The sequence below is a fragment of the Carettochelys insculpta genome, chromosome 18 (assembly GCF_033958435.1).
Source record: "Carettochelys insculpta isolate YL-2023 chromosome 18, ASM3395843v1, whole genome shotgun sequence".
Lineage (NCBI taxonomy): Eukaryota > Metazoa > Chordata > Testudines > Carettochelyidae > Carettochelys > Carettochelys insculpta.
In genome coordinates, this window is record NC_134154.1 from 30,409,262 (window position 1) to 30,430,694 (window position 21,433).

Genomic DNA, 21,433 nt, shown 5'->3' on the forward strand with positions numbered 1-21,433 from the left:
ATCTACCTCCTCTCCCTTATCCACAAGACTTGTTATATTGTCAAAAAAAGCTATCAGATTGTTCTGGCATGATTTGTTCTTTACAAATCCATGCTGGCTGTTACTTATCACCTTATTTTCTCCCAGATGTTTGCAGGTGAATTCCTTAATTATTTGCTCCATTATCTTTCCTGGCACAGAAGTTAAACTGACTGGTCTGTAGTTTCCTGGGTTGTTGTTTTTTCCATTTTTATAGATGGGCACTATGTTTGCCCTTTTCCAGTCTTCTGGAATCTCTCCCAACTTCCAGTACTTTTCAAAGATGATAGCTAAAGACTCAGAAACCTCCTCTATCAGGTCCTTAAGTATTCTAGGATGCATTTCATCAGGCCCTGGTGACTTGCAGACATCTAATTTTCTAAGTAGTTTTTAACTTGGTCTTTTGCATTTCATCCTCTAAACCTAACCGTTCCCGCTAGCATGCGTTACGTTAGGATTTCTGTTTCGTACTTCTTGGTGAAGACCAAAACAAAGTCTTTAAACACCTCTGCCACTTCCAAGTTTCCTGATATTGTTTCTCCCTCCTCACTGAGTAGTGGGCCTGCCCTGTCCTTGGTCTTTCTCTTGCTTCTAATATGTTTATAGAATGTCGTCTTGTTATTCTTTGGCTGTTTTATACATGCCACTTTCTGCGGAAGTGGCATGCTGATAAACGGCCCGAAATATACGAATGAGGTGTGTATGTCAATTGCCAGCACCTCACTAGCATAAGGTCACACGATTTGCAGTCCGGAAGATGCTCTTCTGGACTCCAAAATGAGGCCTCCGGAAGGAGGATTTTCTTCTGGAAGAACGCCTGGGGGCCACACTTCTACACACTGTTTTGGAGTCCGGAAGAGCGTCTTCCGGACTCCAAATCGTGACTTTATGCGAATGAGCCACCAGGAATTTGCATACGTGCCACATTAGCATATTTCAGGCTGTTTATTAGAAACAGCCTTTGTGTCTCTATTTAGTTTGAGCTCGTTCTGTGCCTTGGCCTTTCTAATCTTGCCTCTGCATACATGTGTTGTTTGCTTACAGTCATCTTTTGTAATTTCTCCTAAATTCCTCTTTTTATATATGAATTCTTTTTGATTTTGGGATCACACAAGATCTCCTGGCTAAGCCACGGTGGTCTTTTACCATACTTGGCATCTTTCCTGCACAGCGGTGTAGCTTGCTTTTGGTCCTTTAATTATGCCCCTTTGAAAAACTGCCAATTCTCTTCAGTTGTTTTTCCTTAGTCTTGTTTCTCATGTGACTTTACCTACCAGCTCTCTGAGTTTATCAAAATGTGCCTTCCTGAAATCCATTGTCTCAGTTTTGCCATTCACACTTTCACTATTTCTTAGACGCACGAACTCTGTGATTTCGTGGTCACTTTTCCCCCAAGCTGACTTCTACTTTCAAATTCTCAGCCAGTTCCTCCTTATCTGTTAAAATCAAATCTAGATCTGCTTCCCCACTAGTAGCTTTTTCCACTTTCTGAAATAAAAAATTGTCATCAATGCAGTCCAAGAACTTTCTGGATAGTCTGTGCCTCACTGTGTTAGTATCCCAACATATGTCTGGACAGTTGAAGTCCCCCATCACCACCAAGTCCTGTGTTTTGGATGATTTTGTTATTTGTTTAGAAAAAGCCTCATCCACTTCTTCTACCTGGGCAGCTGATCTTTCGTAGACCCTTACGATGGCATCACTCTTGTTTTTTACCCCTTTTAACCTAACTCAGAGACTCTCAATGTGTGTCTCTTGTATGCATCTCCACCTCTGCCCAAGTGTGCACATTTTTAATATATAAGGCAACACCTCCCTCCTGTTGACCCTGCCTATTCTTCCTGAGTGGTTTGTACCCTTCTGTGCCAATATTCCACCCATGCGTATTATCCCACCAAGTCTCTGTGATACAAATGATGTCATAGTTTTATTTATTAGGACTTCAAGTTCTTCCTGCTTATTACCCGTACTTCTTGCATTTGTATATAGGCATCTAAGATATTGATTTGCTTTTGCCTCCAGGTTCTGCCTAATGCCTCTTTTTTCTTTGCTATTATAGCCCATGTTCCCTCCCATCTCCAGCCCAACTCCCAGGTCCCCAGGTTTTTTTACTTACCTGTGGGCTTTGGTCACCTGTCCCCATCAAAGCTAGCTTAAAGCCTTCCTTCAGGTGCAGCCCAGTTGATTAGCAGAGTGCCATAGCCAGCAGCATATGTTTGTACATGTCGTACATGCCCATACATAACCTGGTACACATAACAAAATTTATTCTGCCCATGGATGGAAAAATTTGAGGGAACGCTGCTTGGTGTATAGATGAATGTCACTTGGTGGGCTCACTTTCCTCCTAGGTGCCCCTTTGGCATTGATTTTAACGGGAAGTGTGGGGGTCCAGATCCCTTAAGCGCAGCCTTCACATTTTATGGGTGCTCATAAGAAGGTGGGAACACAATGTAAAACAAGGGGATGAGTACGGCAGCCCCTGTGGAGTGAGCATGTCCTCGCAATGCATGCGGCCACGATTGCCTTATTTGTTAGTATTTCACCTATAGAGAAGACTCGGGGGCCTTTTCTATTCACCAAATGGAGTAAGAAAGGGGCTGAATTCCCAGCTGCCGGGAAGCAGTCCCGTGCCCTGGTGTGGAGGGAAGTGCATTCCCCCGTGAGTATGTCAGGACAATAATAACAGAATGCAGCAAAACCAGCACGCAGGCAGTGAGCTGCATTGTATTGAGTCAGATCTTCCCAGAGCGGAGGAATTATTTTAAGCAGGGCTGTTATCCGGATAGCTGAAGCTTTGCCATTTTAGCAATAGGCGGTTTTACTGTGGGGTTAAAGTTTATGAATAGCTAAATACAGCTGTGTTCCCCCAAGCACTGCATTTCCTCCCCCGGGGATTTAACCCTTCGCTGCCCACGCTCCCACTCGAGAGTGTTTTGTTTTGTTTTGTTTTGTTTTTTCATTTGGCCGCAACTTCCAGCTCAGTTGTGTGGTGCCTGTGACTGTGTGGCCAACAGCGCCCTGGGAGGGGAGCAGAAAGCCATATCCTGGGGCACTTTTTGGGCCCAGCGGACCCACCTGGGCACAGAGATGAACAAAATGACCAGCTATGTTCTCTTCCACTCTGATGCTAAGACTGGGGGAGTTCCAGAAAGAGGACTAGTTACGTGACCCCAGATGGTTTCCCCTCAGTGGTGGGGAACAAAAGACTTGGAATCGCTGGATTTGACAAAGGACCCATGTGGCGTTAAAGTCTCTGCAAGTATCGGTGCATTCCCCAAAGTGCCTGTGATCGCGGGCAGGCCAGACTCAGACATTTCTTTGCCTGTTTTCATGAACTGAAATGCTCTTCCCCAAGGGCCGCTCGCTCTGTGATACCAGGGCTTCCATTATTTACTATGACAGGCGGCTGGCTCTTGCACTAAGGCCTGTCGCTGCCTGCTCTACAAATCATCTCTCACCTTGTCACCACAGAGATGGCAATTTTACAGCTGGCACCTTCAATCATGTTAAATCTGCAGCTCGCACACTCTGCCTCTGCCCTGCGACGGTGTAGGGAAGTGGGCTGAAGAAAGCCTGTCCACCGGATCTGAAAAGGCTCAAAAGCAAATTAAAACCAAGAAGTTAAGAGTGCGAGTGGTAAAAGAGTGGAATGCCCCTGTGGTTAGTGCCAGCTTGTGTGACCATTATTGCAATTTTGGTGGGAAAATCACTTCCGTGGCTCGTTGCTGAGCTTGACGGTGAGCACTAGAATTCAGGAGTGTCACATTTTGCACCGCCCTGTGTTTAAACTGAGTTCTCGCTTGCTTGCAAGCTGGCTGTGTGTTTAAAAAGAGCTTCGTCTTTCAGCAGTTTGTGCCACGTTATGTAAGTCGATGAGCAATCCAGATATACACAAAAAGTGTCCCTTAGCTCCTGCTCTCTCAGCAGGTCCCTTCCCAGATTAGTCTTCTGCATGAGTTGCCTCCTGTCTCCCATCTCACCTGAACAAAGCACAATTTAACTGAATCTGAAAACTGGAGCATTGCGGGTCTTTCGATACAATCAAATCCAATGGGTCAAGTGGCTGAAAAGTTGGGAAGGGCCCCCTAGATGATCTGCCCTCTGGCCAGATGTGTGTACCCCGCCATACAGTGAGCACCAGCGCAGCTGCCAGCTGCACTCAGAAGGGGGAGAGGGTATGGAGATATACGTATCGCACACAGCTCGACGAGACCTTCAGAGGTCCCCGAGTCCAGTCCCCTGCATTCACAGCAGGACCTATCACCATCCCTGACTTTTTTTTTTTTTTTTAAATCTATTTGCCCCAGATCCGTAAATGGCCCCCTCAAGGGCTGAACTCACAACCGTGGGTTTCGCAGGCCAGTGCGGTGTTCGTTTTGTTTTTGGGTTGGTTAATACAGCTCTAAAGGCTGTTTCAGCAAAATTGGAAAAGAACATGAGGCCAAAACCCCAGATCAACAGCCATCAGAGGATGTAGTTCTGCCGGTACCTGCTGCTACCAGCCAGATCAGAGAAAATATCTGGGGATCTCCTGCAGGATTTGTGTGTGCATTGTCGCCTCTGCCACAACACAACCACCCCCGATGTGGGGAGAAGATAGTCTAATGTTTAAAAGCTGCAGGTCTTCTACAGACTTCCTGGGCAAACTTGGGGAAGTCACCTGTCCATCCAGTGCCTCAGTTTCCCACGTGCAAGTGAGATACTAGGGCTTCTTTCCTTCCACCCTTTATCTGGTTTGTCACGTCTGTTCGGAGGGTGAGCTCTCTGAGACAGTCACTGTCTCTTCTCATATGTTTGCATAGGACTTACCACAATGGGGCCTTTATCTTGGTTGAATCCTTTAGGTGCTACTGGAATAATAATAAATACATTCAACAAGAAAATGAGCCATTTATGTGGAAGGTTTGTTACTCATCCATGGTGACGTTTAGGACCATGGCTGAATGTCTGTAGCTTTCCTGAATAAATCCTAATCTCAGCATATGTTTTTCTAGGAGAAACAAGTGGATGAGCTGTCTGCAGTGAGGCAGACCTTGCAGGCTGACCTGGAAACCTCAATCAGACGTATTGCAGATCTGCAGGTCGCCCTTGAAGAGGTGCAATCCAGCGATGAAAGTGATACAGAAAGGTACCTAGACTAACACCGAAGCAATCAGACAAAGCCAAGAAGGCCTGGTTCATTCCTGTGGGGACATTCTGCAGTTACACCAGGGTCCGTGTACGCCTGCTGTCGCTATGGCTACGCTACCTAGTTATGCTGAAATAACTGTAGTGATTCCAAAATAACTGAGCTGTTGTCTAGACTACGCGCACACTACTTCAAAATAATTTTGAAATCGTGGGGGCATTATTCTGACAACGGTAACCCCCGAAGTGAGAGGAGTAATCCCTCTTTCGAAACTGCTCTTTCAGAGTAGCTGTTATGGAGACACGGACCAGTGCTATTTCGAAATAAGCCATAATGCGCTCCCACAGTGCCATTTCAAAATAGTGCTATTGATCTGGGCGTGCTATTGCAAAATAGCCGGGGTGCTATTTCAAAATGCATTTTGCGTTTGGTTGTGTTGTTTCAAAATTGCTGTTTTGAACTTTTTTTTCCCTTGAAATAGGGCTGCAGTGTAGCCATAACCTAAGTGTGGCCGACACAGTTTATTTACAGAAATCATTGGTCCATCTTGCGTGTTCATGTAAATCGTCCCTGTTTGGCATTGTTTGTAAAGGGTCACCTACTATGCAAAAATTTTCATTTAATAAAAAACATTTGTCAATGAAAAGAGATGATCAGTTCCAAAAATCACCGTTCCCTTTTCCACTGGAGGCAGAGTTTCTTTCAGGGAGGAGCAGCTAATCCCCTGGTGTTTGGTGTGAGGAATATAACAGGGGGGTTGATTTGGTTTGTCTGTCCAAACATGAGGCCCGGCTGCTCCAGGACTCCTGGCTCTTCACCTTGTGCAGTCATTTCAAGCAGTGCAAAATAGGAGTCTAACCTTCCAAAGCAGCATGGCGGGGGCAGTGTTTTAACACCAGGGAGAAATGGCTACCCAAGGAGAAGGGACACTGTGAGAACCAGGTTCTAATTTTGCATTGGCCCGTCAGCCTTTTCGCAAAGATTTAGCTGGGTTAGTGGATGTCATCTTTTTACTCTCACAACTGATGTGGACTTAGGTCAGTGTTGAAGAGTGTTAAACTTAATGAAAAAAATGGCAGTCTTGAATAGTTAACGCTATACGCTTAATATTTAATGTTTTCCTCCTGATGGTTAATCAGCTATTAAATCCACTGGGGAATTCATTTCCAGACTCAGAGGCAATAATTGTTTTAGTGCTGGGATCACAAAATGGTCTCACTTTTCAGAAAAATGCAGGTTCCTAGCAGGAGGCTCAGAAATGCCAGTTGGAATTGAAATCTTTATTCTCCACCACATGTCATGCTTCCTTCCAGCAGAGAAGTGCCTGTGACCTTTTGTGCTCTCAGACTGCTGAGCAAAATGAGTTCAGAGCAAGTCAAATTCACTATTTAAAAATGTTAACAAACAGCCTTTTAAAAGGCTGTTTTCAGATACATTTAAAAATAAAATCTCCTGCCAATTGAAAAGCAGAATAATTCAAGCAATGAATTTTGTACTCAACACGACAAATGACTGAATAATCTCAAAACCTGGAGAATTTGCCCCCAAACCTGTGATGCTCGGCCACCTTCCCAGTGCTAATTACCTCCCTGCTCTTCCCAGATCTGTGTTTGAGATCTCTTCTTGCACAGCTAAAGTCATTCTTTGCCCCTGTAGCTTTCACAAAGACAGTCAAATAGCTGAAATTCTGGTCTGTTACTGATGGGCACACAACTCACAAATATTTGCTTTTTAATGGAAAATCAGTCTAGTCCTGTGCACCTGCAGCAGATCCAATAGAATGGCTCTTCCTGAAAATAAATCTGCACTGTCTCTTCCCGGCTACCACTTCAGTAAATACAGGGCTTCTCTCCTTTGGTAAGAGGGCCTCAGTCTTAAAGGGACTCTTTCTGTAAGACTAGGGTCTGAGCCTTAAAGGAGCACACATTCAGCTGTACCAGCCACAGCTGCTCATTTGAGAGCAGGATGTTTTCGTAGGGCATCTAGTGCTCAATTTTCTGACAACTAGATCCTCAGTAAATTGAAATTATTGATTAAAAAACTAGAAAGGCATGAGGGGTTTACTTGCCTTCAAAACTGAGCTTGAATTGGGTTTTTCTGTAGACTGGTGAGAAATTTTTGAAATGGTGACAAGAAAAAACTTCCGTTCAATTTCCATTCCTGATTTGCGACTGGCTCCCTTTTGCTCCTTGCTAAGACAGCATTATGACAAAAAGAGAGGTGCAGGTGTGTCACTTTTTCAAAGAATGCTGAGCGGGGTGTGCGACACCATGCTTTGAAAAGGTAAAATTCTTTCCCCAGTGATTAAACTGGGTAACAAAGGGTGAAACCCAAGAGCTCACAAGTGCCCTTTTCAATTGAAACTGCCGTCAGATCCATTTGATGCTTTACTCCAAATGAAGAACTGCTTCTCAGCAGGGACTTCCCAGGCTGCAGAGCTGAGGAACATGGTTGTCTGCCCTCTTTACAGTTATTTACCCCTCCAAAGTTACCATGTGCAAGGTCTAATGATGCTTCTGCTACATGCTAGTGTCAGTTTTCTTATTTCCCTGCAGTCTTCAACTTTTAACGAATGGCTCCTAAAACAAGTGCAACCTGCTACTCAGTTGAATTTGTAGATTCAGTCTGTCTGCTCAACTGTCCATTGACTATCGGGGAACAAACCACCGGATCTGTGTCAGAGCAGGCGTATGATGCATTGCAGGGGGTGCTAATTTAGAAATGATCAGTGCCTGATGCTGTCTCACCTCTTACTTCTGTGGAGTTAATTTTGGAGCACACAGATGTGACAGCAGCATCAAGCCTCAAACTTGTTGCATTACATGGGTCCTAGGAAAATCAGCACGCTCAGGTGGAGAACTGCAGATTGTACTGTGGCTCACAGCAGGCATAGCATGAGCCTCTCTTGCCAGCTTAGAGATCCGGGCAGTGTTACAGGACAGCTAGCCATCCAGCCTGCATCACTTGCCTTACCACCAGTGGGCTCTTTGACTGGCATACATCACTCTATTAATGTGTGTGCACGTGCACAAACACACAGTGTGCACAACAGTTCCTCTGTGTGCGCGCTCAGGCACACGCCTTTCTTCTCTGGTGTGTCTGATTTTCAGGAAATATTTTGGACAGGAAGGAAAAGGTCCCGTTAGCTCTGCCCCTCCTTGCCAGGTCAGCAGGACAAGCAGGTTGTGTCACAAATGAATCTGAAATGGTTCTGATCGCCTCAAACAAAAGCTGATTGTCTGACTTCCCCCATGGCTCAGTGAAAATCCATCGCCAACTGTAATGATCTTTTGTTCTTTCCTGACAGTGTCCAGACAGCCCTGGAATCAGCCTGTTCTAGAAGAGATACGTAAGTGAACATGAGGACGTGCTGGCGGGTAAAAGCTTTTGAACTTTCTTGTGATATTGACTCAGTTGTCACACTCTTATTTGTTGAGGAGGATGTCAATACCTGGTGAGAATGGGTTCGTGTTCTTATGAGACGTGCTGTGATTAGTTTCAGATAGAATTTCAGATACATTGCCTTTGCAATGGACTACAGCTGCATTGATCCCCTGCACTTCCCCAGATATGCTGCCTATTAACCCAAGATAGATAGTCTCCCGTTTTTGTCTTTCCCTGGTCTGATTGGAGAGCATGAAACTGGCCTGTATTTTTAAAGGAGTGAATCTCTTAGAGGGACCATATCAGGAGTGGACACTGGTAGTAGGGATGAAACCCTTCTGCAAGGCGTGTGCCCGTTTCTGATACAGACTAGGAGGACTGGTTCAAATGTGTTTTTAGATGAAAGCCATCCTCCTAGAACGGAACATACAGCAGCGGGGTCCGCAGACACTGCAGGCCTCTCTGCAAGGTGTGGGGGTGCAGCTGTGCATGCCAAAAGGGGCGGGTGCTCAGGTGGAATGGGCAGGGCCAGGCAACCCCCCCCCCCCACCATGCACTCAGAGTCACACAGAGCGCCTGGTGCAGCACTCTGGCAAAGGGGCCGGGGCAGCTACCACTGCCACAATAGCAGCGATGGCATCTGGGAACCCTGGCCCCCTTTGCCCTTTTGAATTACTGAGCCCCAGGCTGACTGCCCCCTTTGCCTCCACCCTTTCCGCATCAGCTGGCCTGGATAAGCTGAACAGTGAACAAGTGAACAGCGAATAAGATGGAGGTTGTGTTTGCGCAGCACCGGTCTGGGTTGTGGAGCATTTTCACCAGCATGTGAGGGAACAGCCAGCTGAAGTGCCAATTGCATGAACATCAGGTTGCCTGGAAAAGTTGGTTTCATGTGCATGAAATGAGACTGTGCGCCAACCTGTGCTAATGTCATGAAAGGCCAGAACAGGTTCTCTCACCTGAAGGTGCAAAAGAAAAAATATTGGGGACCAACATTGATCAAACAAAAGCTCTCCAGACTACCACCCAGAGAGATCCAACCCAGCTAGGCTTCAGTCATCTTTCCCCGCTTCATTTGTTATGGGCATGGCTTGGTTTGACCTGGGTCTGGAGCACTGAGAGACCTGGTGTGGTGTTGTTTCTAATCCAGGAGCTTGCAAACTCAGGTGAAATGGCCCAGGCAGGAGAGAGCTTTCAAAGACCCCATTTTCCAGCTTACCTCACATTGGTGTCTCGGGGAAGAAGGGCACGTCTGAGTGAATGCGAAGTGAAATGCTGCTGTGTTCTGCTTACAGGGACAATCAGTCCATCTTAGGCTCCACTCTAAGTCTGGAGCCAGAAGGCAGCATCAAATCCTGGCTGGGGTCTTCCTCCGGCTGGTCCTCACCTTCAGGTCCCAGTGTGGCTGGAAGTCTCTCGAGGCAGTCCACAGGCGGCTGCAGCACTCCAAGCCTGAGGTAAGAGATGCCCAGAACTTTCTTCGACTAAAAGCCATCGGGGCAGTGGACAGTATATGCTGCGGGTCGAGTTGCGAGAAACAGAGGGTTCACACCAAATGTCTCCAGCTCTAGAATCTTTGAGCACTAATCACCAAGAGCAGCACACCGCAGGGGGTACCAGGCACAGGAACCAAGAACCATGGCCTGCACAGGGCCCATAGGAGCCGCAGCAGCAGCAGCCGGCTTGGAGTCTTGGCAGGTTGTAACAGGACAACACGGTGCGGTTACGCTATTTGTATTCGGAAGGTAGAGTATCTCCTCCGGAAAGCTGAGCATCTACATCTTGCCCTGTCAGAAGGGTAAGAGAAGCCAGGTGCAAAGCAAGTACATCACCAGCCAACATCAGCTCTTCTCCAGCAATACCCTTTGCTCGACCAGGCCTCCAAAGCACAGGCATTTAGCTGCAACACGGGTTCTACCTGATGTTTATTGCTGATGAATGTTCATTGCCCTTTCAAATACAAGAGCCTGCTACTGGTTGGTTAGGATTAAAAATGGCTGGACTTTTTGTTAGGCTAAATACCTAGAAATCTGAGTCCAAAAAATGTTGGGAAAACTTAGTAGTATTTAAAGTTCTCCCTTTCACGCAGCCTTGGTCACATCTCTATCTTTAGCATTCTCTTGATTCCTGCGGTGTTGTGTTAGGACAGTGGCTCTCAGCCTTGCCAGACTACCTCTGTACCCCTTTCAGGGGTGTGATTGGCTTGCGTACCCACAAGTTTCACCTCGCTTAAAAACATATCAAATCGGACATAAAAATATACAATTATCATGGGACAGTATTAATGAGAAATTGCTGACTTTCTTGTTTTTACTATTTAATTATGCAATAAATCACTTGGAATATAAATAATGTAATTACATTTCAGTGTTTAGTAGCTAGAGCAGTATAAACCAGTCATCGTGTGTATGAAATTTTAGTTTGTACTGACTTTGCTAGTGGTTTCGATGTAGCCTGTTGTAACACTAGGCAAAGATCAAGCAGAGTTGATGTACCCTTTGGAAGACCTTGGTGTGCCCCCATGTGCAGCTGTGACCTGAGATGAGAAGCACCTTGTTAAGAAGTTCTCTGTGAATTCTGTGTGTATATGTTCCCATTGTAATTGGTAGCTGCCTTAGCACTATTAGCAATGGGCATGTTATGTGGAGGAATAGAAAACTGTGGTGATAAAGAGACACAATAGCTTTTACTGAATGAGTTAAAAGATGGTCTTCTAACGAGAGGATTTCGCATTGACTGTATTGGATGCTGTCGTAGACTCACATCTTGATCTCAAATTTATTGACAGTTTCTGCTGTCCTTTGAGGAATCGTGAAGTGAAATCCTGGCCCCACGGAGGTCAGTGGGATATCTGAGTCAGGATTTCTCTCTTCGCGCATGTGTTCAGACGCAGGGCACAGATGGAGACATGTCATAGAAGGAAATTTGTGTGTGGGTGTCAGTGGGTGGACAGGCCATTTTTGGTCACAAGACTATTGCTCATTCTGCCAAAGGGAAACCAGGAAATGTGGCCTCTCGCGCAGCCCAAGCTTTAAAAGTTTTAATTTAGACTTCCGCAGTGGTGCGTTTCACCTCACACCTGAGAGCACCACCCACATGCAGGGGAGGGAAGAGTCAGTGTCTCCGTTCTGCAGATGAGGAACTGAGTGGGGCACAGCGTGTCTTGGAGCTCGTCTACACTACCGCCTTACTGCGTTGTAACTTTCTCACCTGGGGGTGTGAAAAAACAATCCCACAGACACGCCCGAGTACAGTAAGTTGCAGGGCTGGAAAGCATCAGGGTAAACAGACTCCCAACCCTGGGAGCACGTTGGCAGCTCCCCTCCTGGAGAGCTCCATCCCAGCATTGCAGCCATGACCACTCCGTCATACTGAAGTGCTGCTGGGCTTTAAGCTTACATGTGTTAGACAAGGCTGAAGTGATTTACCCAGCTCACCAAGTCCCAGATTACTGGTTTAACTATTCTTCTACTCGTGAAGAAATCCCGAGGCTGGCTGACAGTTTTGTACTGTTAGGGCATGCTTATTCCAAGCCCTTTCATCTGGGACACTTGGTCAGATTTACAGCAGAATGAAGCCGGCAATGGAAACTGTATCTGGCAGCTGCCTCTGAAATTTCGCTCTGCTTGCCAGGATGAGGTAGGCCAGATGGACATCTCTCAGAGTCACAGACCATGGATGCTTGGCTGGATGCTAATGAAGAGCAGAACTGCCAAGCTCAGTCTACTGCTGTACCTTCTGTCAGTGCAAAATATCGATCATGTGGTTACAGACAGAATGGACCCTGCAGGAGAATATAAGAGGGGAAAAGGCAAGTCCAAAGTGCCACTCTGTTCTCAGTGCAGACACTGGTGCAGACACAATTAAAATCAGCTGTCTAAAAAGACAAATGTTATCGGAGCTGGAAGGTAAATCCACACCACAGAGAGGCTTAACATTGCAGCAAGCAATGCAGCCCTAGAAGCTGTATCCCTAATAGCATCCCTGTGCTTGTGATAAACAAACAAGAACAAGACAGATGTTGAGCAAGATCCATGGAAATCTCTACCACTGCTTTTTGAACCTCTTTCTGGAACAAACAACCAATTATTTTTCTTCTTTGACAAAACTTTACAAGCTCTACTTAGCCACAGAGAAGAACAAGTAGCAAATTTTGGGTTTTGTTACTGGATCTAGTACAAGTCTATTTAATTGGCCCCTGCTGGGCTTTTTCCTCTAACTCTCACCAATAGCGGTAGCTATTGATTGTCTCCAGTGGGGCTTGGTGAACAATGGAAGAGCTAGGAGAAGAGAGAGACTCTGTGATCACACTTGTTGCAAAGGGTGAATGAGAAGCATGATGCCTTACAGAGACATTGCCTGAACTTCTGCACAGCTGCAAGCCGCCTAGTCTTATGGCATGGACATTGACTCTAACAGATACAATCATGTCAGTGAAGCTCAGCAGAGCTCGAGGTTCCCAGAGCATGCTGAAGACATCTGGCCCAGGTGCTGATATCTTGGTGGCACCAGTGTGTTCTGCAATCCCATAAAGGGCTGGTTTGGGTTGGGTGTTCTACCTTGGTCAGAAAGTGTGCAGTAGCCATTTGCCTCAGTGCGAGCTTGTTGTTTGTGAAAGCATCAGGGATGGTGCTGTAGCCATGTCTGTGAAGCAAGGAGGAGTTGGAGGAATGCTCTGGGCTGTTTGCTTTTCAGATCAGTGCTGTAATGCCAGTGACTTGTGTTAGCCCTTTAGCAATCAGGTGCCTTGTCAGAAGCTGTAGCTGCAACTGGAGACCCATGCCAACTTGCCCGTCTAGGCAGAGCAAAATGAAATACTGAATTATATGCTGTCGGACACGCGCTTATTGTCTGCATGATTCCGTCTATTCCACAGTTGTCGATGGGAAGATAGATGCTCAGGGTCAGAGTGGGGTCTGCTCCTGCCGGAATGTCTGTTCCCACCATTTAATGGGGAGAAGAAAAGAAGAAATGAACAACTTCTTCCATCTCACATCACAGCTGCTTCAGCCGACATGTCACAAGGGCTCTCGGACAGACCTTTCCCTGTCCAGGCTCTCAGCCAGGAGCATCATTGCCCTTTCAGCGTGGACAGTGGAGGGTAAACTGGCAGGAGATGTGGTTCTAATCTGAATGCACAAGCAACTGCACATTGAAGAGAGACCCTAAACATAACTGCTGCAGGTGGTTTATTGTACATCGATTGGTACCCAGTAATAAAAGCAGCACCAATGATTGCTGGTCACCAGGATTGCCTTTTGAGTCAGTCCCAATCCCTACAGGTGGTGACATCTACTGATTTCACATTTATTTTTCCTTTCAAGACACTATATTTTTAAAGCTGCAGGGGGAAATAGCAATCACTCGGCAAACATTGCTGGTGATTTCATCAAAGTGGCTTATCTGGCAAAAGTTACTTTATTACCTTTTCAGTACTCGCTGTCTGTATAAAATATGCACAATTTCATACTTGATTCCACATGCATGTTTGCATAACACACCAGCTAATGAATTGTTTTAGTCTGCTAAGCTATTCAGAACCAGCCTTCATCAAGCACTCTTGGAAAGGTTCCCCCACACAATCTTGTCTAATTTTCAGGTCTGTGGAGGGGAACACAGGAGACACCTGTTGATGTTATTACAGATGAGTGCTAAAAATGGGGTGTTGTCATAGTTCCAAAGATTATGAAAAATATCTTGTCAAATAGACATTTTACGAGTGTGTCTTGGTTTGACATACTGCAGCAACATTTAAAGTAGCTGCCATTTTATAGGCAGGAGAGTAGAGAAAAGAGGTAGAAATGGGAAAGTTACGTTGTGGGGCATAGTGGAGAGGTTAATTCTGTTGTGTCATTAATTTTAACACATTATTTAATGCCTTTGTTGAAAAGTGATCACCTAATCAGGTCAGAGACTATGGAATCTTTTATCCAGAGACTGGAAATGTATCCAGCTACATTCTTTTCAACATGTGGAGAAGGAAGCTCAGTGGGAAAGCGTGGTGCTTAGGGTCAAACCATCGAATCAAGGAAGGGAGTCGGTTCCAAACCAGAATCAGAGGCATGTTAGATGAAAACTGCTACTTCAAGAACACACTTCAAGCAGGATAATAGTCCTTGATGTACTCTGCAGAGATGATTTGAAGAGATAATGCAGTCTAGCTGTGGATTTGTGTGCCATGTCTACCACCAAGGGAACATTTTATATGAAAGTGTATAAATATTTAACATGTTAATTGGGGAAGAAAACGTATCCATGCTGTAAGCAAGTTGGACAATGGCATGTATCAGCAGCCAGACAGCTTGATGCTTAAGTGACAAGATGCAGGGTGGCTCACAGCTGTGAGGGACAAGAAGGAAGGAAGAGATTAACCCTAGGTGGAGGCTGGAACATAAAACACACCCCAAGTGACAGCACAGAGCTGAAGGGCGTAGCCTTTATTTGCAAGAATAGAATATACTCCTGGAACGCATCTGTTGAAGCCAGAGAGAGGCCTGACGTGAGGAAGTGCTCTGAATTGGGCACCTCAGTGTTAAGGATTGGAGCGAAACCCTCCAAATAGCCCTGGAAATGAAGACACAGGGCTGGCGTCTCATCTGAAGTGCCTCTCTGGTACATCCCAGATGTGAAGCACTTACCGAGACTGAATTTTCAGATGTCCTCAAATTGGGGTCTGTGTTGTGGCTTTGCCTGGAGCTGTGTGTAAGAGCAGGTACATATCTCCATTGGCGCAAGGGCTGCTCAAGGAAGGGAATCTCTCCATGGTCCCAGGAGAATGGCAATTTGGGTGGACCAGTGGCAAATAAACTCCTCCTTTCCAGGTCAGCTGCACCAGCCACACCCTTACCCCCTTGCCACTCATCTGCTTTCTCCTGTGTATCCAGAAAGAAGTGGAGGCAGGCTGTTTAGGGAAGTAACAGTTTTATGTGAGTGGCAGGGCAAGGGGGAGGTTGCCCCGCCGATGCCTGTCTCATGCCCACACAATATCTAGACACAGTCTAACTTCAAGTTGGTTGTCCCTGTATTGTGCACCTATTTTTTCCCTTTCTGTATGCAGCATTACCTGACGTTCAGACTGCAGTCCTGGCAAGTGGTGTTTGGTGCCCACCTGATGTGTAGCCACCCTGTAGCTGTCTGCAGTCTGTGTCTGATGTGTCCCTGCACTCTGCTTGTGTTTTTTTTTCCAAGGTTAATATTATCATCTTTCCTGTAATGTTGAACACTCCATTCTTGTTGCACAGAGGTCTGAGTGCTGTAAAGTCAGATTCTTTACATTGCAAAATAATGAAATACAAATCAGAATCAGTTTCCCGAAGAGCAAGTTCCCACACAGCTAAAATTTAAGATACCTTTTGTTCCGGTTTGAAAATGTGTCTCTGAACCTTGTCTATTGCTGGAATTTAAGACCAATAAAAGTAATGGTTAGGCTGAGGCATAGGTAATTGACAAGTCCTTCATCAGCCAGCAGAGCATTCTTAGTGCGCAGAATTCTTTCCTAGTGTAGTATTTAAGATTGCTTTCACCTTAATTCCTATGGCTGTGCAAAGCCTTTTGGTCCAAAGTATTTAGATGCAATTGTAAGGGAATGGCAATAATGGATGAAATGGACAAAACTGCATGATTGAGATGAGCTGTGCTGGATTTATAATAAATGGGCAGCATTGTAGATTTTGGGCGGCTAGTTTCTCTCCACAGAGAAAGAAAGAAAGCAACGTACTGGTCTAGTCATGACCTAGTTCAAAAAGGCCCTTTACACTCAGGGCTGGAAGAGCTGTCACAATCCAGAGCCATTCTAAAGTCCATGGAAAGGCAAATTCCAAATCCTACTCTTGTAAGTGCAAATAACCTCAGGCAGTGAGTTGTACGGGCCCACGGTGCCCAGGCTCCACCAGTGAGAGGGCCCTGGGAACCCAACTCCACCAGTGTCAGGCTGGGCCTGTCCTGTAGCCCTGCTCATCAGTATTGGGCACCTAACCCTAACCCCTCCCACACACCAACCCCTCACCCATACCCTAATCCTGCACCCTAGCTCTCTGCTCCTGCCCTGAGCCCCTCCCTTACCCTACATCCCTTAACCCTAGCCCTGCCTCAGAGCCAGGGTCCTCAGCCTCTCTCTCACAGACCCTTAAAAGGCAGATGTGTGTGGGGGCGTGGGACTTGGGCACCACCAAAAACATACTTTTTCTGTAATTCTCTGGACAATGAAAGCTGTTAACTCCGGATCCCAGGACACAGGAGACATCGCACCATGAGAAGAAAATGCCAGACTTTTCTTAGAAAGTGAACTCAAACCTGTGTGAATGGAGTGGATTTTCAGGTCACAAGGCTGAAATTACTGTACCACAGAGCTTATAAGCCCTGTATGCATGAGACAGCGAACCATTTAGGAGGCTTTCAAAGGGAGGGGTCAGCAGCCAAGCAATTCTGAACAGCGCCTGAAAATCAGAGCTGTTTTGGCTTTTCATCACAGCCCAGTTAGATGTGTATTGTCATGTAGCTGTCATCCCTTACACTGTGGGCTTCTTGCAGATATTCTTCTGTGGGATGGGGGGGCTGTCCTTTCCCTAGTCTAGCCTCATTAATATGGTAACAAGCCTTGTGCACCAGAGAAACTTCATGGTTCTCACCATGCCGCATAGGTGGAACTCAGGGAACAGAACCTGGGCTGCACTGCTGCAAAAGGAGCATCTCCGTTAGCCCTTACTAACATGCGCCCTGTAATGTAGTTGTAGTTCGATGCAGTAGAGAGCAGGCGTGTTCAGTCACGCTCACTACAATATTAGTCTAGACCAGGTACCAGCAACCTCCAGCACAGGTGCCAGAAGCGGCGCACAAGCCGATTTTCATCAGCACGCCGGGCGGGAGCTCAGCCCCACCCCTCTTCCCCCATGCATCTGGAATCTTGCTGAAAGCCAGGCTGCTTGTGAGTTAACAAAAGACCAGCTAATGCTGCCCACCACCACCTAAATGGTAAATTCGTTAATGAAGCTTTTGTCAGCAGGACTGTTAGTGACTCTAGAAAGCATCTCCGGCACTCGGCCTGTACAGAGAGGGCAAAAGGTCAGATTTTGGCACTCTGCCTTGGAAAGGTTGATGACCCTTAAGATAGAGACACACTTGTGAAATTTAGTGCATGCTGTCTTATCTTGGGAATTTTGTGGCACTATTCGCTGCAGCAGTGCTACCTTTGTGAATGCAAAGCATCCAAGGATTTCAATTCCAGCTGGCAAACAGTGCCTGACATCAGACACACATTGCTCATCTGTGGCCAGCCTTATCTTGCCTTGGTGCTACTGATCACCACGGTAACTACCTGAAATTTGGCATGCAGGGATATGGCAGAATCTTGCCAAAAATGTTGGAAATCTGAACTGTTGTGTACGATGAATATGCCCCTTATTGCAACGTCAAACACGAATGGCAAAATGAGATTTCTCTGTGTGGGAATAATGCAGAAAACTGTAGGAGTTATTGTAAAGGCTTAACCTCTGCTCTCTGTGGCAGCTTTCCTTGTGTTACAGCATCTGTGGAAAATGTCCTAGCCTCATACCCTATGTCCCAGTGAACTAAACTGGAGACGAGTAGATGGGACAGACCATCATGCCCCATGCTCCTCCAGCTATGGAGGTGGCCAATGAACTTCCCTAGCTATCTCCTCCACCCACCAAGTTAGATGGTGCATCCTTAGTATTGTTAGACTCTGCCATCCAAGGAGGTTCTCAGAAACAAAGCTTGGTCACTCTCAGGTGTAGGAGCATCTATGGCAGCAACCCTGACCACAGAGACCCTCTCACACATAGCTCTTGAGAGGATAATGTCACCTTTCCCTGTCCATGACAACAGGTCAGGGAGCATCCAGTTGTTTTTAAGATGTTGTAAGGAGTCACTGTTTGTAGCTGATGAAGCTCTGAGCCTAATCCCAGATATCAAATTACTCCGAACTTTGTAATTGATTTATATGTTTACCATCATGTGGAAAGAAATGCTTGAAGGCAGAAAAAAAAAGTATGGGGGAAGATCATGTATATTGGATTTCACTACTTGAATATTGTTTTTATATTAGAACTAGAGGTCTTGGACCATTTAGGAGCTGGAGATGTTATTTATTTTACTTTAAAACATAATATTATGAAAAGCAAATAATTTCTACTAAAAATTTCAGCGCTATCTTGCAGATGATAGCATGCCAAGAACATTTCTTGGAGAAATCTGAACAAGTTCTTCTGTCTTACTACCTTGAAGTTGTACTGGTTTCATACATACTGAACCAAAAGCATCGTTCAGTCAATATTCTTTTTTTCTCTGCACATGCATTGTATTGCAATGCAAGTGTGGATATTATGGTATGAATTATTTCAACTAGCATAATCATGTTAATTGCTGTGTAATCTTCACTAATTACTGTTGTATGTCATTTGCTTTGGTGTGGATTGCACACTGCAGACTTCTGTTTGGCTTGCAAATGCTGTTAGTTTTTTTTTTGGTATCAGGTTTTAGTTTGCCTCTAATTTCAGGAAAGCATTTTCTGTGGTGTTTACAGTATTTTGCTTTGCCATTGGAATAGGCTTGCAGACTGTGCTTTTTCGAGCACTGTCGATATCCCTATTGAAGCAATCAGAGAAATGCACACACTAAACTTAGCTGCCATTCAGGATGAAGCAGAAACCAGAAAACTAAGTGGACGTAGCTGGTTAAGGCCAACATTCCAAACATTTATTTCAAGCTCTGTTAGTTGCTGATGCCACTTCAATCTTAAGCTTTGCATTTACATACTAACAGGATAAGATTTCAGAACTGGAAGTGACTATTATCGAGGTAGTGCTTGTGCCGTGTAACACAAAGATGCCTCTAACTTTGTGGATCTCAAAAAGGGGTGCACAGAACTCTTCCAGTATCAGAGGGGTCGCTGTGTTAATCTGTAGTTGCAGAAACAATGAGAAGTCCTGTGGCACTGTACAGACTGACAGATTTTTTCAGAGCATAAGCTTCCATGGGCAAAGACCCACTTCACCAGAACTCTTCCAGGGGATCCAACCACTCACTTAGCTGTTTCCCTAGTTTTACACCAGGCCACATAAAAAGCATTAGTGAACTCAGCCCCAACTGAAATTTCACGCAGACAATAAAAACTACGTGGGGGTCCCCTTTATACGTGGCCTGATGTACTTTGTTTCACACTTACCTCACGGACATATTGTGGCCAAAGACGTAAAAATTCCCCGCTCTGACGTTGTCCTCTTCAGGGAGGCTGGGGGAGTGTGGGCGGCTGCCCTGTCCTTGCCGCTTCCTCGGGTCTCAGGGAAGCTCACGGCTGCCCCGTCCCTGCCGCTTCCTTGGGGCTCCTGGGAGTGCTGGGGGCTGCCACAACCCAGGGCTCAGCGTGGCTGGGTGGCTGCTGCCTCCTTTCTCGCTCCCCAGGGCTGCCAGTGCTGCTCAACACCTCACTGCACTGGGATCTACTGGTGCCCCTGCCACCTCTGCTGGCACCCAGGAAGGCCAACAAGCTGCCCAGTGAGCCGGGGGGCAGCCCCGGGGCACCCTGCAGAGCGGCAGCTCCCCGGGAACATGGGAGGGCCCTTTGCCCCTGCATTTACCTGTATTCTTATGGGGGAAAATTCCCCTTTACACGTCGTTTCACTTTACATTGCAAATTCATGGTCCCTAACCATGATGTGTAAAGGGCCCCCCTGTGCTGATTGATTTATTTTGTAATTTCAGGGGGAGATGAGAACGTCAGCAGATTTGCATTACTCGGGCACTGGGACACTTTTGTATTTGTATTTCTGGTTTGTAAGTGAGCTGAAACTTGGTGGGCGGGTACGCAGGGCAAGTCAGTCTCTTGCGAGGGGTAGAGTGCTCTGGGAAGTCTGAGCCCTGCTGTGCTTCCTTAGACTGCATTGAGTGAGCAGTAGTTGTAATTGGCGGAGGACAAGGGAGTTGGATTTTTCATGGCCAAAAATGTCTGACAAGAATGGAACAGCAAGAATGACTCTGCTCAGGTAAATCTGAGTGGTGGTCCTGGAGTATACACCTGAACCACTGGAATAGAAATTTGGGCTTTTTTTCAATGTTTCTTTTATTTGGCTAAAACACGTTTGACTTAACAGTGCACCTTCCGTAGTTTATCAGCTAGGGTGCTTATCTGTTAGGCTCCCATGGCTCTTAAGAGAACGTGGCTTGTTCATGCTACATAACTGTAAAAAAAAGGTATTTATGGGATTAAACTGTTTTCATTGCTTTTACAAACCTCATACTGACATGGTAAGGCAGTGGTCCCAGGTTACTGGACATTAGACTGGATACTGTCCTATTGCTTCCTCTTCTGGATTTTGATGATCCGTCTTCAATGGCTGTTCGCAGTCTGTGGTCGGAATGAGAATTAACGCCTTTGCTCTCTTTATTCCGCAAATACCCAAAGCTGCAGCTGTTCACTGACCTGTGTTCCTTGGAGCAGTGCTACTAGGGTAGCTACTCTCTCAATAGGTTGGTGGTGGAGACTTAGGCTTGTCAGAGTGATTGTAGCAATTCACACGACTCTCTTCCATTTTCAGTCCTAGTTTTGCAATTCCCACAAGCAGCCAGGCAAGCTCTGGCTGAACTTCCCCAGTAAAACGGCCTGTGGTGAGAAGAAGCTTGGGTGAAATCTCAGCTCATCTTCTGTTGAGTGTGAATTCCACAGGGTCGCCCCACGTTTCAGGCAGGCGTGGACTGACTGCAGTGAGGCATGCTCATTCAGCAGATGTTTTGTGTGCAGTTTCCATGCTTGGCTTGTGCATTTCTAAGACAGCACTCGTGGGCGGTGGGTGAACACTCAGCGGGGGAGGGCAAGTCCCAGCCCTGTACCTTCTGCCTGAGGTCCTGCCCCTTCTGCAACTCCCCAACGCATCCTCCATGGAGTCA

The 21,433-nt window shown here is 46.1% G+C and overlaps 1 protein-coding gene across 8 annotated transcripts in view; it reads left to right on the forward strand.

Moving 5' to 3' along the window:
- MYO18B (myosin XVIIIB) overlaps nucleotides 1-21,433 on the forward strand; it is a 196,557-nt gene that overhangs the window by 153,066 nt on the left and 22,058 nt on the right. For 6 of the 8 annotated variants that reach the window (XM_075013071.1, XM_075013073.1, XM_075013074.1 and 3 more), the window contains 3 exons: nucleotides 5,016-5,149; nucleotides 8,457-8,498; nucleotides 9,829-9,990. In XM_075013071.1, the coding sequence (XP_074869172.1) occupies nucleotides 5,016-5,149; nucleotides 8,457-8,498; nucleotides 9,829-9,990 (338 nt within the window). Of the gene's footprint in view, nucleotides 1-5,015; nucleotides 5,150-8,456; nucleotides 8,499-9,828; nucleotides 9,991-13,409; nucleotides 13,654-21,433 lie in introns of those variants that run through there. The other 2 variants (XM_075013078.1, XM_075013075.1) reach the window with 2 other exon arrangements.